The sequence below is a fragment of the Mytilus galloprovincialis genome, chromosome 1, assembly GCF_965363235.1.
Source record: "Mytilus galloprovincialis chromosome 1, xbMytGall1.hap1.1, whole genome shotgun sequence".
NCBI classification, from domain to species: domain Eukaryota; kingdom Metazoa; phylum Mollusca; class Bivalvia; order Mytilida; family Mytilidae; genus Mytilus; species Mytilus galloprovincialis.
Window position 1 is genome coordinate 60160816 of NC_134838.1, and position 16565 is coordinate 60177380.

The following is a 16565-nucleotide window of genomic DNA, read 5'->3' on the forward strand; positions in this document are numbered from 1 at the left end:
CTTATATTCTTTTATCAAATTTGGTTCGATTTAATGAAAACACATAGAATATTACGTTGCTACTTAATCATGCAACGACGGCAATTTGGTCCGAATTGATGAAAACACATAGAATATTACGTTGCTACATAATCATGCAATGACGGCAATTTTAAATCAGTCGCTTATTTGTGGTCAGACGTATTATAATAATATTTTTTTCAGGGGCAATATCTGAATTCGGCAGCCAGAAAAGAAGATTATATTATAACAATAAATGGATCACGTTGTCCTGTGATTGATCTCCATCAAACGTATTTGATTTGTAACCTTTCTAACATAGTTCACATCAAAGATGTCCCACTTCCTGTTGAGGTAAATATATTTTATTAAAAGTCATAACTAGAATTGTGATTGTGAAGTACATGATAACATGTCCTGAAAAAACGAAGTTTATGAATTTGCTTTTTTGTTTGTTTGGTATATTGGTAAGGTGGTATCTTTTAGAAGGGATATCTATACAAACAAATAAGTCTCTTAGTCACACGCAAAACAATTTGTTTTCAATAGTATTATGTAACGGGTACGTCATATATATAAGAAACAGTCAAGATATGCCATCTTTGGTTTTTTTAGCTATTCATGTTTAGATATTTAAAATTATCGCACTAAAGGTATTCTACAAGAATCACTCGTCCTTCACCACTCATATTAAACATACATTACTAAATTACCTCATCATAGATACCAGGCCTAAATTTAGTATATACGACAGACGCGCGTTTCGTCTACAAAAGACTCACCAGTGACGCCCAAATCCAAAAAAGTTCAAAAGGCCAAATGTTTTAAATAGTTTTATATTAACGCCTTTGCGTACGAACTTTTTATCTATAATATGTACTACTTTTCAGTATGTTTTTTTTACTCTGCAAAATTTATTGGTGTTACATCTTACAAAGTCTACAGATTACTCTGCTGAAATCATGTCAGGGACAGTCTTAAACTTTACACTGATGTTAAAGTATTTTGTTCTATGTTGAAGACCTAGCAGTGACTTTTAGCAATAGAAATGCTTTTCATTATTTTTCGGACATGGATGGATACCCTATATCCTTTGTTTTTCTTTTAGTTAAGGATAACTAATAAGTTATTCCTTATGTTTTTAAATGCTCTTCGCCCCTAAATCTTAAACAAACAAAAAATAAGTAAGATTATTTTTTTATTGCAAAATATTTTACTGTGAATATGTTTTCTTTTTATCTTGTTAAATTCACGTTAGGAGGAGTAGAGTTGATAAAAGTGTGTTATTAGCATCATCTGTCTTTAGTTTTTTTTTATAAACCTTATATAATTAGTGATAAATTTGCAATCAAACGTGTATTTGTTTTTTAGGTATCTGTAGGTCTTAACTGGAAGTCGAATTTAGGGTACTTGAAGTTTTGCCATGTAGAATTACATCGGAACCAATTACATGTTCAACTTGCTGCGATATGTTTAGGCACCTTTTCAGTTATGATTTTATGTCTTATTTGTGTCATGCGCAAGAAACACTTAGGAGTGTTTCGAAAGAAGAAAACAGAAGAGTTTTCTGTTGCTTATCTCAACAACACAGAAACAGGAGGCCTCATGGATCCGCCATACGATACAGGTAATTTGTTTTCATTTGATAAAACATATGTTATTATTCCAAACATACTAATTATTGCAAATTAAATATAAAAAAAAAACTCATATGTTTTATCTTATCAGAAGTATTATGTAATTGATAACAATCATATTACTAAGTAGACACATCATAAATCGCGTGGGCTGTCATTACCCCAATTGTCCGTTCGCAATATTTATATGACATTCGAAGACTGTAAAGATTGTTCACCATTTTTTGTAAATAATAAAGTTTAAACTCTTTTATGATGTTCTATTGGGGTTTTCCCGGGTCCAACAAAAAGACTTTGTATGCAACATTTATCGAAATATGAAATGACACCTCTGTGTCAACTTATCAACAATCCCAATAGTACATGCAAGCAACTTTTTATGAAATTACCATCAACATCAAAACTGATAATGTCCGATCATTTCTTTCGAAACACTCAGGTGCATATATATGCATACTTAAACTGATTGTGGTTTCCGGAAAAGTACTCAATCATACTTTGTAGCGGTTAACACAAAATGCTCTAGTATCTGCAACCAGTTGTCTAAGAGAGAGTTAAGTATTGTTGCATATAAAATTGAAAAATGTGTATCTGCAAAATTGTAGTTGTTACACAACATACGTTTCTGGCTAGCTTCTGCCATAGGCATGGACATATTAGTGGAATATAATCAAATTTATTGTTTCTGATGTTTGCAAGTATTAATTATATCAATATCTGCTTCATGATACGCAACCGTGTTCTTGTCATGCAAACATTTTTGTTTTGTCAATTTAGTCTGATTTTAGGATTTATGTATTAGGTAATTCATCTGCTGAGCAAGGAACGCCTATTCATGTCAATCAGCAAGGACAGAGCGTTACAGATATGATTGTTGCAGGGGCATCGTTTGATGCTATTGGAACTGCTGACATGCTGAAGCAGCAGAATATTTTTATTGAACGCGATTTAGTGAGACTTGGGGAAGATATTGGCCATGGTGAGCATGTTATGTCCTCTGACAATTTTGCACCTAGTATAATGTATATGAAATTGAGAAAAGGAACGGAGAATGAGTCAAAGACAACAAACCCACAAAAGAGCCGCCGAAGGCCACCAATGAGTCTTCATAACAGCGAGAAAATCGGACTTATGCGTGCCCATAAAAAAGTATACTTGTTCTGTTTATATGAAGCAAAATTAACAAAAAAAAAACCACGTAAAACAAGACTAACAAAGGTAATAGGTTCCTGATTTTGGACAGGGGCAAAACTACGGTGGGATTAATAAAATTGAGAATGGAAATGGGGAATGTGTCAAAGAGACAACAACCCGACCAAATAAAAAACAACAGCAGAGGGTCACCAACAGGTCTTCAATGTAGCGAGAAATTCCCGCACCCGGAGGCGTCCCTCAGGTGGCCCCTAAACAAATATATACTAGTCCAGTGATAATGAACGCCATACTAATTTCCAAATTGTACACAAGAAACTAAAATTAAAATAATACAAGACTAACAAAGGCCAGAGGCTCCTGACTTGGGACAGGCGCAAAAATGCGGCGGGGTTAAACATGTTTGTGAGATCTCAACCCTCCCCCTATACCTCTAACCAATGTAGAAAAGTAAACGCATAACAATACGCACATTAAAATTCAGTTCAAGAGAAGTCCGAGTCTGATGTCAGAAGATGTAACCAAAGAAAATAAACAAAATGAAAATAATACATAAATAACAACAGACTACTAGCAGTTAACTGACATGCCAGCTCCAGACTTCAATTAAACTGACTGAAAGATTATGATTTCATCATATGAACATCAGGCACAATCCTTCCCGTTAGGGGTTTAGTATCATACCATCATAACATATATGAGAAGAACATAACCCGTGTCATGCCAATAACTGTTTTTAGAATAAATGTGTTTAGCTCCGATGCAAAGACCTTATCAGTGACTCAATATTAACGCCAAAATATGCAATTTGTAATGACTTGACAACAGTATCGTAATTATATCCCTTCTTAATAAGTTTATTCAAAGGTTTTGTAAGTTTCTGAGGTGAATACTGACCCCTTTGTGCTTTATAAAAAATATTTCCATAAAAAATTGGATGTGAAATACCTGAACGTATTAGAAGTCGGCATGTTGAGCTATATTTACGAATGATGTCTTTATACCGATGATAAAATTTAGTAAAGGTTTTGACTAGTTTGTGATATCGAAAACCCTGGTGTAATAATTTTTCAGTAATACATAAATTTCTCTCGTTAAAATCTAAAACATTGTTACATACACGAGCGAATCGTACAAGTTGAGATATATAAACACCGTAAGATGGTGACAAGGGAACGTCACCATCTAAAAACGGATAATTAACGGTAGGAAATGAAAAATCGTCCCTTTTATCATAAATTTTAGTATTCACCTTTCCATTAGTGATATAGATATCAAGATCGAGAAAAGGGCAGTGGTCATTGTTAGTATTAGCTTTATTTAAAGTAAGTTCAACAGGATAAATTTCATTAATATACATACTGAAGTCGTCGTTATTGAGAGCCAAAATATCATCCAAATATCTAAAAGTATTATTAAATTTGTTTATCAGATGTTGTTTCGAAGGGTCTTTGCTTATTGTTGTCATAAATTGTAACTCATAACAATACAAAAACAGGTCCGCAATAAGTGGTGCACAGTTAGTTCCCATTGGAATTCCGATAATCTGACGATATACGGAATCCCCAAAGCGAACAAAAATGTTATCTAGTAAAAATTCAAGGGCATATATAGTATCAAAGCATGTCCAATTAACATAGTTTTTTTGTTTATTGCTACTAAAAAATGACCTAAAAGAGTTTGAACATATATATTCACATTCTGATTTTTTGAATGCCCATTTAATTAGGTGTGTGAATTTTTTTCTTAATGAGAATGTGAGGCAATGTGGTATACAGGGTAGAAAAATCAAAACTTTGAACAGATTCAAAATCACCAATATAAGCATGCAATTTATCAAGTACTTCCAACGAGTTCTTGACACTCCAAAAGTAATTTATTCCACTATTTTCGAAGGCCTTATTTGAACAATTAATTATCAGGTTTTTAATTGTACCAAGTGTGCTGGTAAGAAGAATAGACAATTTAGTAGTTGAACAATGGCTTGAAGACGAAATAAATGTATATTTGTAAGGGTTTTGTGTAGCTTCGGAAGCCAATACATAGTTGGGACTTTCATTGTATTTGGCTCTGCTTGTAAAGCGGTGGCTAAAAGTTTTTGTTTGTTACAGATTTCGTTTTCTGAAAATGGAGTCAGTTGGAATGTTGGTGAATTGGTGATTTCCTTTTTCAGAACCTCAATGTAAAATTTACGTCAAACAATAATAATATTATTAGCAGCTTTATCGGCCGGGACAAAAACAAATGCCTTGGCTAGTTCTTTTAGTTTATGTTTGATACGAGAAATAGGTTTATTGTGGTTATTGTTTATAGTAAAATGTTCTTTAAAATGTTGAATACGTATATCAACTATCTTCATTACTGAATTAAAAAAAGAATCCAAAGATTTTTTGTCAGCTTTTTCCCGTTTTATCCATTTCATACAGTAAGTATGGAGTGAGTCGTGGATGATATTACGACACTCATTCCAATTAATAATTGACGGGGGACGATATTTAGGTCCTTTACTGCGGAATGATTTTAACTCTCGGTCTTGAACGATGTTAAGATCTCCTGTTATGACATGGGAAATGGGTCCATAAATATATTCGGAATTACTGCAATTACATGAAGTAGGTGTATTTTCACTGATATTAACATCTTTACACAATTGACTATAATTAAACACAAATTTCCGGGTAGATTTCTTGTAAATATAACAAATAAGAGGTAGCTCAGTATTGTCAAAAAATCCAGGAATTTGTTCTTTAACAGAATGGTCGTTAAATATACCGGCAATATTTACAAAATCAAAGCCTTTATTGACATACTTAATTTTAATAAAATGTTTTTTATGATCTTCAGGGCGATCAATTTTTGTGTAATCTCAACCCTCCATCAATACCTCTATCCAATGTGGAATAAGCAAACACACACCAATACGCACAGTATCTCTTTATATTCAACATATTAAACCAAAAATAAATCACAATCTCATGAAATCAAATACATATATTTAGGACGTTCGCACTCTGAATAGTTCTTTATCAAGTGGGTGCATGCATTTCATATGTTCTTGGGAACTTAGATGTGTTACTTATCGTGTTTTATATGCTTACTTGTCGATGGAGGAGTGCTTATTGAGATATTTGACAAACGCAGTATTTTTGTCGGATATCTGTTCTGTACATAGACACATTACATTAGTCCAGCCTATAAATTTACGAATCTCAGTTTATATGATAAGATAAAGAGCGAAGACATTCACAAACATTCTGTGAACATAACTAATTACTTTTGACCACTCTGTTACATATATCAATGGTTAAATGTGTTCTTTTTTTTTTTAAAACAAATCGCTCGAACGGATATGCATAACTATATATAGCAAGAACAACAGGATGCACTGTTGACGCACCTGGTCTGACGGTTAGGAGCTCCTACGATATAAGAAAATGTCCATGGTCTTGACTTACGGTATGATGAGTGGCAGATGTAAACTATTTTCCCATTTCATAAATGCAGTTGGTTATTGAACAAAATGTATTTATATTCTATTGCATACATTCTTAACAGGTAATTTTGGATGTGTATACAAGGGCTATCTGTTGTCACTAGAAGAAAAGGAGGAACGACTTGTTGCCGTTAAAACTGTTCTAAGTAAGTAACAAACATTGAAGGAAAAACTATAAAAGATGCACCAGTTTTGTCTATGCAGTTCAAGTGTTAAAGTTATAAATATACAAGTGTGAACACGTGGTATGAACTATAACCAAGAGACCAAATGACATATAAATTAACATCTCTAGGTCAACGTTCGGCCTCCAACAATAGAGAAAATCCGTACAACATACAACCAGTGAGTTAAAGTCTCCTAACTTGGGGCAGGAACATACAAAATGTTTTTGAAGGTACCAAATAAACTTTTATTCCATTTGTAAGAAGGTAAGAGGTATATACTTCTAAGAATCAATGTGACTTCAAAAGAAAACCGGTAACGTAATACAAAAAACACACTAGTGTTACCCTTGTGTAAATTCTAAGTAAAAGAAAGATAAGTCAAGTATAATGATTAAAAAACAAGAATACAAAAATACACCAAAACCTGACACAGAATAAGAACTGGTCAAGTACTGTGTATCAAACTTTCTGAGTTTCAATGTCGTTAATCGATCTATGGAGTTTAACTTACAAAATAAGCTATTAACAGTTTAACAGTATGTAATACTGAAATATTAAGAAAATAAAAAAATACGTGTAAGTCAGGAATAATACAGTTGTTATTCATTCGTTTGATGTGTTTGAGCTTTTGATTGTGCCATTTGACTAGTGACTTTCCTTTTGAATTTTTCTCGGAATTCAGTTTTTTTGGGGATTTTTACTTTATACTATGAATTCGTTGGGTGTAATTCATGGTTGTTTTTATAGACACGGTCATATAAGCCAACAAACAAACTATAAACTAAATATACAATTTGGTGTACAACATTAGGCCGGATTTCATGCATTTAATCTTTAAAACGTCTAAATGTACGATTGTTAACATTTTAATTCACACGAGAAACAAGTTTTGATCCATGCATGTTAGATCTTGATGATATGCGATAACAAACCGTTCATTTTTTTCATTTTCTTCGGACTTCTTTTTTATTTCATGATAATTAATTTTACAATTCAAAGTAATCTTTAAAATTTTCATATATGTATTCTTATTCCTTAAGTGTCATGTATGTGGCACAACCAAACACATTTGATGACGTTAAATATGTTGGTCATTCGATCTCGAGTTAAAAAATGTCATAACTGATTACACCTATGCAACAACTAAAATGTTTACTCTGCATTTTCCTTCAATGGTTAGAAGATGAATTTGGATGTATTTGCGTATTTTGTATAATAAAGCAAGTGTTTTTTTTACGAATAATGTTACAACAGTCTTTCAGTACCTGAGAGTATCAACTTATCATATTATCTTATTATATACCATTACTTTCGTTATACCTGAAATACAGGGGCAAGATTTTGACTTTTTGATGGTTTTTACGACTTAACATTCAACATTTTTGCACATGCTCATTTATATAGTATTTTAATTTCGATCAAATGCTATTTTGAATTTCAGAAACAGAAGTACAGGATATAAACGCAATCCTTAATGAAGCTCTGATCATGAAAGATTTTGAGCATCCAAATGTGTTGTCGCTAATTGGCATTTCTGTTGCCCCTGGTGAATTTCCGCTGGTTATTATTCCATTCGTGACAAATGGAGATCTACTGTCTTATATTCGTAGCGATGACAATGTAAGTTACATAAGTTTATGTATATTGTTTTATTCATATATGTTGTGTGTTGGCAATTCTGATTTTTAAAGTCTTCAGGAATCCAGTGATTTGTTTTAAAAGTTCATATATTTTTTTTAATCCAAATTCAACAGAAAGATTCGGTACCTATTTGAAGAAATATTATAAAGTGTTAAAAAAAGTCAAATGGGTAGAGAATTAATTGATGACATAAAAAGAGTGGCATTCAAACTCATTGATTGGAAAGAAACCAACAATACCATGGCAAAAAAATAAAAATAAAAATAAATAACGGTATTACAAATAACAAAACCGAGGATAAATATGCTTTTTTTTCCATTAAGAAGTATGGGCAATAAGGCCATTATTTGGCTCATAAAATTACTGAAAATTTAAAAGTTATAATACACATTTTCAAATTACTGTACAGTATATAAGGTACAAGGTATTAAGAAAAACAAAACAGTTTTGGACATAAAACAAATTACCATGGCAACAAATCATGATTTCATTTCTTATTTTGTAAAATTTCGTGATTTTCCTCGTTTTTCATCACAATTTTAAGTATATTTTAGATTGAAAAAGTATGTGCGCACACAAGAAACAACTTTATATTTGGTGAGATTTTGTCAATAGTTATAATAAAGCGTCTGTTAAATTATTTTGTTGTTTCTTGGCTGCGTACGATGTTTCCACAATAGAAATAAAGGTAGAAATCTGCATATTTTTCATCGTTTTTGTGAAAACAGTACATAGTATGACGTAATTGTGACGTCATCACATAAAAAATCTTATTGTTTTTCATTGATATTTCTTGACCCTATACATTGCTAAGCATAATGTGCCAATTTGAAAAACTTATCTAACATTTTTTTTTCTTGGGCCAAAACCAGGCCTTAATGCCTCTACTCCTTTAAAACTGTGCATGCATGTATTTCATATAAATAAATTCAAAGTCACCTAATTTCCTGAAATCAAATTGTCGAACAACTACAAAGATATAATTTCAAAGTAAAATTTTCAGCCTGAAAATTTTAGTTTGCAAGTTAATTACCTTATATTTCATAATTATTTTGTACAGTAAAAAGTTAGATTTAAAAGGCATTCTTTTGTTTGTTTTGCTAAAGTATTTGATAAAAAAAGATCTGTATTTATAATGCTATTCCCAACAGAAGCCAACTGTCAAAGACCTGGTGAAATTTGGACTAGATATTGCTAGGGGCATGGAATATCTTGGCAGCATAAAATTTGTACACAGAGATTTAGCAGCCAGAAACTGCATGTAAGAAGTCTTAAACAAACATCAGATTTTAATATCATTATAACAAACTACATACAAATTGTTCTGACTGAATACGCAAGCTTTTTACAACTTGGAATACCAAAATTAATAATAAATTGAATTGGTTTTTTTTGCGCAATTCATTTCAGGTACAATGTAGGTAAATACTAGAATGTTTTGTCATACCTCTATCCATACTATAAATTGAGATATGTTCAATGACTACTTTCGAAGCGTTAACATTTTAACAGAGCTGGTTACATGTTCGGGATACGAAGTGTGGGTGATTCTTGAAACAAATGTTTAAACCCCGAAAGGACCCGTGTGCTAGTACATGTTTATTCAATGCAAATTCAGTTATTTGGATTTTGTTGAAGGATATGGTGTTATTTTTCATAATGAACACAGCTTATCCGTTTGTGTGGTCTTTTAGCACACCTATTGAATAACTTCAAAGTACCAGTAATTTTCTTTAGTATATGATATCTTGCTAAAAAAAGAACCCACACAAACGGATAAGTTAGTTCATTATGAAAATAGGATCATGTCCTAAATCATTGTATGGAGATCTTTTTAATTGCAAAATAGCAAAATCCGTTAGGATTTTGCACATAATCATTATAACGTATATCTATATATTACAATATTTTTCAAACTGCTATGTTAACAAACAAAAACTAAAACCAAAAACTCCAAAACTGTGAAGATCAGTACAAACCAGTAGAACCTACATAAAGCAAACATTGTTTGATATACTCACAGGGTAGATGAAGACTTGAAAGTAAAAGTAGCAGACTTTGGATTGGCTAGAGATATTTATACCAAAAACTACTATAGCAGTGACAATAAGAAAATGTTACCAGTAAAATGGATGGCTCCTGAGAGTTTAGAAAATGGCACGTATGGCACACAATCAGATGTTGTACGTATATCAACTATTATATATATTTTAATACCAACTTTATGTACACTTGGTTACCGTAATGTTGAAAAAATGTGTTCATAAGGCAAACGTTCTCATAGAGACCTTATTCAAAGCATATGTATATGTTTGTTCTAAAAGTGGTATAGGTTGCACTTCGTAAATACAGATTTTTAGCAAACCATACCTCTTTTGTGGAGATATATAATATTCACTGATATTTTATTTTATACAAATAAACCAAAATACACCATAAATAGCGGCCGCTTGGATTCTGAGGAAGACCCAGGAAGTATAGGGAGGGATAGAACATGTATTTAGTATATTTGTAAACTCTTAGAAGTTCTCGGCATATAAATGTTGAAAATATGCCACACGGCCCTATATTTTGACCTTTGAACAAAATAGAAGTACATATGAGATTTCCATTCTAGGATATAGTTTTATACGAAACTTCACAATTAAGCCGTAAAAAGAGAACCTACGGGACAATGCATTATCTATATTTACAGAAATGCAAACTATACAATTAATATCTGTTCAAAATATCAAAAAGTATAGTTTCTTGACTAATTTCATTAAAAAATATACATGTTTTTGAAGCAGAGTTCTATATATGTAAATGGTATTTTTCTAAAAACAAAAACTCAATATAGATTGAATTTCATAAATTGCATAACGTATTATTAAACATGTTAGTACATATAGTATGTGTGAGTGGTATCTAAGTATATCTTCGAAATAATTCAATAAACCTAATTGTAAAGACAATATAGGACTTCAGTTCTTGATAATGCCTAGTAGTACTAATTGTATAGAGGTAAACATGTAGAATAATTCAATGTTTTTATGGTGATTCTTCTTTATCAATTTACTGTTCTAATTTCATTTAGTAAACATATCAAGACCATATTTTTATAAGCTCACCTGAGCTTTTCTCATCACTTGGTGTCTGTCGTCGTCTTCGTCCGTAAATTTTTACAAATATCTTCCTATGAAACTACTAAGCCAAATTCTAATAAACTTTACCAAAATGTATCCAATAACTCCTACCAGTAACCAAGATAGTCGCCATGGTTAAAAATAGAATATGAAGGCTAAAATGCAGTTTGACTTATATCTCTATTTTGGTTATTAACCTGAAAACTAATTGAAATAATAATAAGGGTTCTTCAGTTACTTTTGTAAGAATACAATAGGATAACCTTCTTTAAAAATAGGAAACTACTAGGCCGAATCAAACAAAACATAGCCTCAATCATTCTTAGGGTATCTAATACTATTTATTATGATTTTAACCTTATTTAACATGATTTCAAAAACCACATAAGGTACAGTTGAGCGATACAAGCACTTGAGAGCCTCTAGTTTAGGTTAAAAAATAGGAAAAGTCATGTAAGTCAATGTTTCAAAAATTAAAACACCTTCCTTTAAATGATTTATTTATTGTAGTGGTCTTTCGGTGTCGTGATGTGGGAATTAATAACCAGAGGTTCTGCACCGTATTGCGACGTAAACAACTGGGATATGCATAAATATTTACAGTCTGGCAGGCGCCTAAAAAGAACTGATTTTTGTCCACCACCATTGTAAGTTCATAGATACTTTAATAAATCATTATATATCTTTTGAATATTAAAATGCAACATTACAGTATATAACGCATGACATAGTTGAAATCAATGAGAATGATGTTTGTTCAAGATAAAGGTATACCACTTATTTAAGCATACATATATCATATATAACACTTGATGCTCGATTCAAAGCTGCTAGTCTGCAGGAAGATATCTTGCTTAAAAGGAAAATTAAAAACATACTGAAGTCCGAGGAAAATTAAAAATAGAAAGTCCCTAATCAAATGGCAAAATAAAATAATGAAACACATAAAACGAATGTACAACAACTGTGATATTCCTAACTTGGTGCAGGCATTTTTAAATTAGAAAATGGTGGATTGAACTTGGTTTTATAGCGCTAAACCTCTCACTTGTATAACAGTCGCTTACCTGTTACTGCTTTCTCGCAATCGATTGATGACCTTTAAACAGGCGTATACTTCTTTTGCCTTTATGTATGCTTATCAGGTCTAACGTGATGAGAATGATATGAACTAACATTTGCATTCATAAAATACTAATAACATTTGATTTACAAATTAGTTTAACTCAAATTTATACTGACTTTGTTTTTACTTTGTTTTTCGTTAACTTAGGTATGATATTATGATGAAATGTTGGGAATTTGACCCTGACAACAGACCAACTTTTCGGGAGATAAACCAGACTATTACAGGATTAGTGGAACAGTGAATTTAATGGCGGGAACATTGACCAATTTTCATGTTGAGATTTCATTCAATAAGGTTAAATGAAAATACTTCATAATGTGTTACTCTCAAAAGGCAACTTATCGATGTCTATTTTACAAGATATCTTTTTTGTTATTCAACGAGACAGTATCCATTATAGTGTACACAGGCGGAATTGTTTCAAGTTTAAAATCATTTCAAGCATATGCTTGTGTTTAACATACAAAAAATGGAGATCATTAATCATTATTTGTTACCATTTTGTTTCATTTTCAACTTTTTGTTGTTGTGTTATGTGTTACATTGTTTGTCCTTTTCTTTTTTAGACACAGCGTTGTTCGTTTATTTTCAACGTATGAATTTGAATGTTCCATTGGTATCTGTCGCATAGTTTTTAAGCCTTGATAATAATGATTAAATATTTCTTTCTTTTTTGTCTGTGACCTGGTTGTTTTTATATTGTTATTAAATGTACCAGGCTTATAATTTAATACTCCTGACGCGTGTTTCGTCTACATAAGACTCATAAGTGATACTCTGATAAAAATAGTTGGAAATCCAAAATAAGTATTAAGTTGAAGAGCATGGAGGACCAAAGCATAAAAAAAATGTGCCAAATACGGCGGAGGATGCCTGGGATAAGGAAATCCTTAGTACTTCGAATAAAATCATACGTTTTACAACATAAATTTTTAAAGGTCAAAATTGAATTGCATTTTTATATTTTGGAATGCATATGTTTTGGATTTTTACATTCTAACATGAATATAAATATGTTATCTTATTTGTGTATATAAGAATGAAGAAACACATAAATTCAAAGAATATGGATTGACCTCTCTGAATGTTTTAAAAACTTGTTATCTTCTGTTCAAAGCGTAATATTTTTTATTATCACATGTAAACATTTCATTCCAAAATATTTCATGTAAACAATTACATGTACCTTAATCGTCCAGCTTAAATGCTAAGGGCTCTTTGTTTACAAAAAATAGAAATATATCCTTCGGTAATAGAAGACTATGTTGAATTTACAATAAGATTACAAAAATCAACATGATGTAAGAATCATCTTTGAGACACTCAACCTGCAATTTGACAATGCAAGTAAATTTAGCGCATACTAGGCAAAAACTTTCATATAATTTATATATATGAAATAGGAAAATATAACTTCATTTAATGTGAAAAATATTATTATTTTTTGGGTCTAAATTCTTATTATTACTGACGTCAAATTGGGTTTATCTATGATTAAGATCGCAATTAACTAACAGAACTGTATGATATTCTTATGAAAGCAGAACTATGTGTCTTCTTTTTGTTATATACACGATTATTTTTTATCTATTTTTTGTTTTATGGTACAGATGACCCGGAAATCACTTATGCCATATTTTGAGGGAATGGTCAATCGGAACAACACTTAAAAATCATAATCAGAATTTATTGTTGTTGTTTCGAAACCCATGAATCATCCGTTTTACAAATCTTCCTTATATTTTTTTATATTATTGATTTATAATTTTCTCATGTTTTTTTTTTAGGTGTGATTTGCTTTGACTTTTATATGAATTTCTTTTGAAATTATATCTCGTTATAATATATGAGAATCTGCTATATGTGTAAGATATGTGGTTATATTTTTTTGTACATTAATAAAGCTTTTTTCTCTCGTTTAAATTGTTTTACATTTGTCTTTTCGGTGCCTTGTACAGATGACTATATAGTATGAGCTTTGCTCATTGTTAAAGGCCGAACAATGATCTAAAGCTTTTAATTCTCTGTCATTTGGTATCTTGTGGAGAGTAATCGTTTTTACTAAACGTCGTATATAGGATGGGTTTTCTTTATTTCATGTGTGAATATCTTTATAATGTATGTTGCCAACTATTTTGTAATCTGTAATGAACTGATCATTTCATAGAGCATCTATGCGTCTAAACTTAAGTTTTCCTCGCTTTTAGTCTTCATTTAGAATTCCCTTCGTTAAATACAAGTTTTAAGTCGTATGTATAAAATTAAATAAGCCTTTACTTATCTAAGTAATACTCAAATCTTACGCCCGAGTTCTATTGTTATGTATCATAGTTTCTATTTCTGAAACAATTGTAAATTGAATAGATCTTTTGAAAAAATAACAAACGATTTTTATCACAGGGTGTGACAAGCGGGGTTCTGCTTCTTCATCTCGAAAGCGCAATAAATTCTTATTCATGAAATTGTTGTTTGTTTGAATTGCCTGAACAGAATAGATTACTAATAGCGTTTACTTCAAATTATATCAAGACATACAAAAACTAAAGACTTTAAAAAATCCCAATAGTGAAAAAAATATTTAGCATCTATTTTTAAGTTAAAACAATAAATTCATTTTAATACTCCTCTGCTTGACGCAAAAATTATAATCCTAAAAGGCAACATCTTAAAGAACAAGTATACAAAGAGCTTTAATTTGCTGGATACTTTGAAAAAATATATCATTCCTTTTGACTGAAACATTAGTTGCTAAAATATAAATGTTTAAATTGTTGCAAACTGAGTTGGAGTTTGCAGTATATTTTTGTGCTTACAATTGATACCAGTCGGTGTATTTTAAAAGTCCTAATCCATTTATACAAGCATGCACGAACAGAGAAATCAGAAGAAAAATAAAAGCTTGAATGCCAGGTGTATTAAAAATGAGTTCTTTTCGGTATACACAAAAACTAGATTGGGAAATAGGGGTAGAAAAAGTCTATGACTACGCTCTGTTCTTCCTTTCCTTTGTGATTATACGTGATGTTCAGAAATATCTATGATTGTTAATATTTAGAAATAAAAAAAAATGTTACTGTAACAGATTGATCAATTATATTTTAACTGTTTTATCCATGTTCTGCGTAAAAGAATACTTTCGACTGATTTTAATTATTTTTTAAAATGTCAGGTATAGAGATATAATCTTAGGTGGTTTCTATTGTAAGAGGGTTTATGCATACCACTTCAGTTGTATGTGCGTGGCTTAAACCGAAAAAGCTTCTACTGAGGAAAGATTTAATTTAAGTGTTTCTGTATGCATACCACTCTGGAAAAAAGTAAGTAGCTACTAATATATGCAAACGAGACCTGTTTCCGGGCATACATATCGTAACAATTAGATGGAGTAAGACAATATGATTCAAATGACGGGTGATTCATTCTCAAGGTTACATGAGCAGGGTAAAGATAGTTAAAATACAGGAAAAAACGGAAAGAAGAAAACAAAACACATCGTAGTAGGAGTTGAGGGTAAGAAGGGAAGCAGGAAAGAAGTGAAGAACAACACTTGTGGTTTATCCATCCATAGATATAGTACTAAGTATATTCCATATAATATAAAACTTTTAAGGGTGCCAAGATCCTTGATCAGTTGTTGAAGAGAAAACATTATAAGCTATACATGTATCATAATAAAAATGTCAAACAAAACATAATCGTGTATTTAATGGTAAATAAACAATTAGAAGAGGCAGATATATCAACAGATTGATCAAAAGATTATTGGTGTTTAACGCCACTTCCAGACGACTATTGTCTATTTTGCAACAACCAGTTTTGATAAACAAGTAAGACGTTTTACCAGGATAGAGCTATCGAGCTTGTACACACTTGCCATGTGGTGATCGAGCCCAATATCACAGTGTTGACATGATTGTGATACAGAAGTTGAAATACTTAAATCACTCGGCATTCGACTCCGCGAAAAGTGGATATTCAAATGTCGAAAATTTACTGACAAATCAATGTAAAAAAAAAAATAAAAAAATACGGAAAATGATGCACTATGTAAATGGTATGTGGATAAGAGATGGAAATTTAAATATGCATCGATCCGGGGATTTATCTTCTTTTTGCTTAAGTATGTGAAGGCATAAAAAATCAAATATATCAGATATATAAGTACAAAAAGTATATTTCCTATTTTCGAAAATATCAAAAAATAGACCACGATCAATGAGA

At 31.2% G+C, this 16565-nt stretch overlaps 1 protein-coding gene across 1 annotated transcript in view; it reads left to right on the top strand.

Annotated features, from left to right (window-relative positions):
* The window catches only part of LOC143080274 (hepatocyte growth factor receptor-like), a 31456-nt gene extending 17189 nt beyond the window's left edge, over positions 1-14267 (top strand). The window contains exons 13-21 of the mRNA XM_076256017.1: positions 205-354; positions 1372-1627; positions 2440-2616; positions 6345-6428; positions 7891-8069; positions 9242-9351; positions 10114-10273; positions 11726-11862; positions 12489-14267. Of these exons, the coding sequence (XP_076112132.1) occupies positions 205-354; positions 1372-1627; positions 2440-2616; positions 6345-6428; positions 7891-8069; positions 9242-9351; positions 10114-10273; positions 11726-11862; positions 12489-12585 (1350 nt within the window). The 3' untranslated portion in view covers positions 12586-14267. The remainder of the gene's footprint in view (positions 1-204; positions 355-1371; positions 1628-2439; positions 2617-6344; positions 6429-7890; positions 8070-9241; positions 9352-10113; positions 10274-11725; positions 11863-12488) is intronic.
* The last annotated feature ends 2298 nt before the right edge of the window (positions 14268-16565 follow it).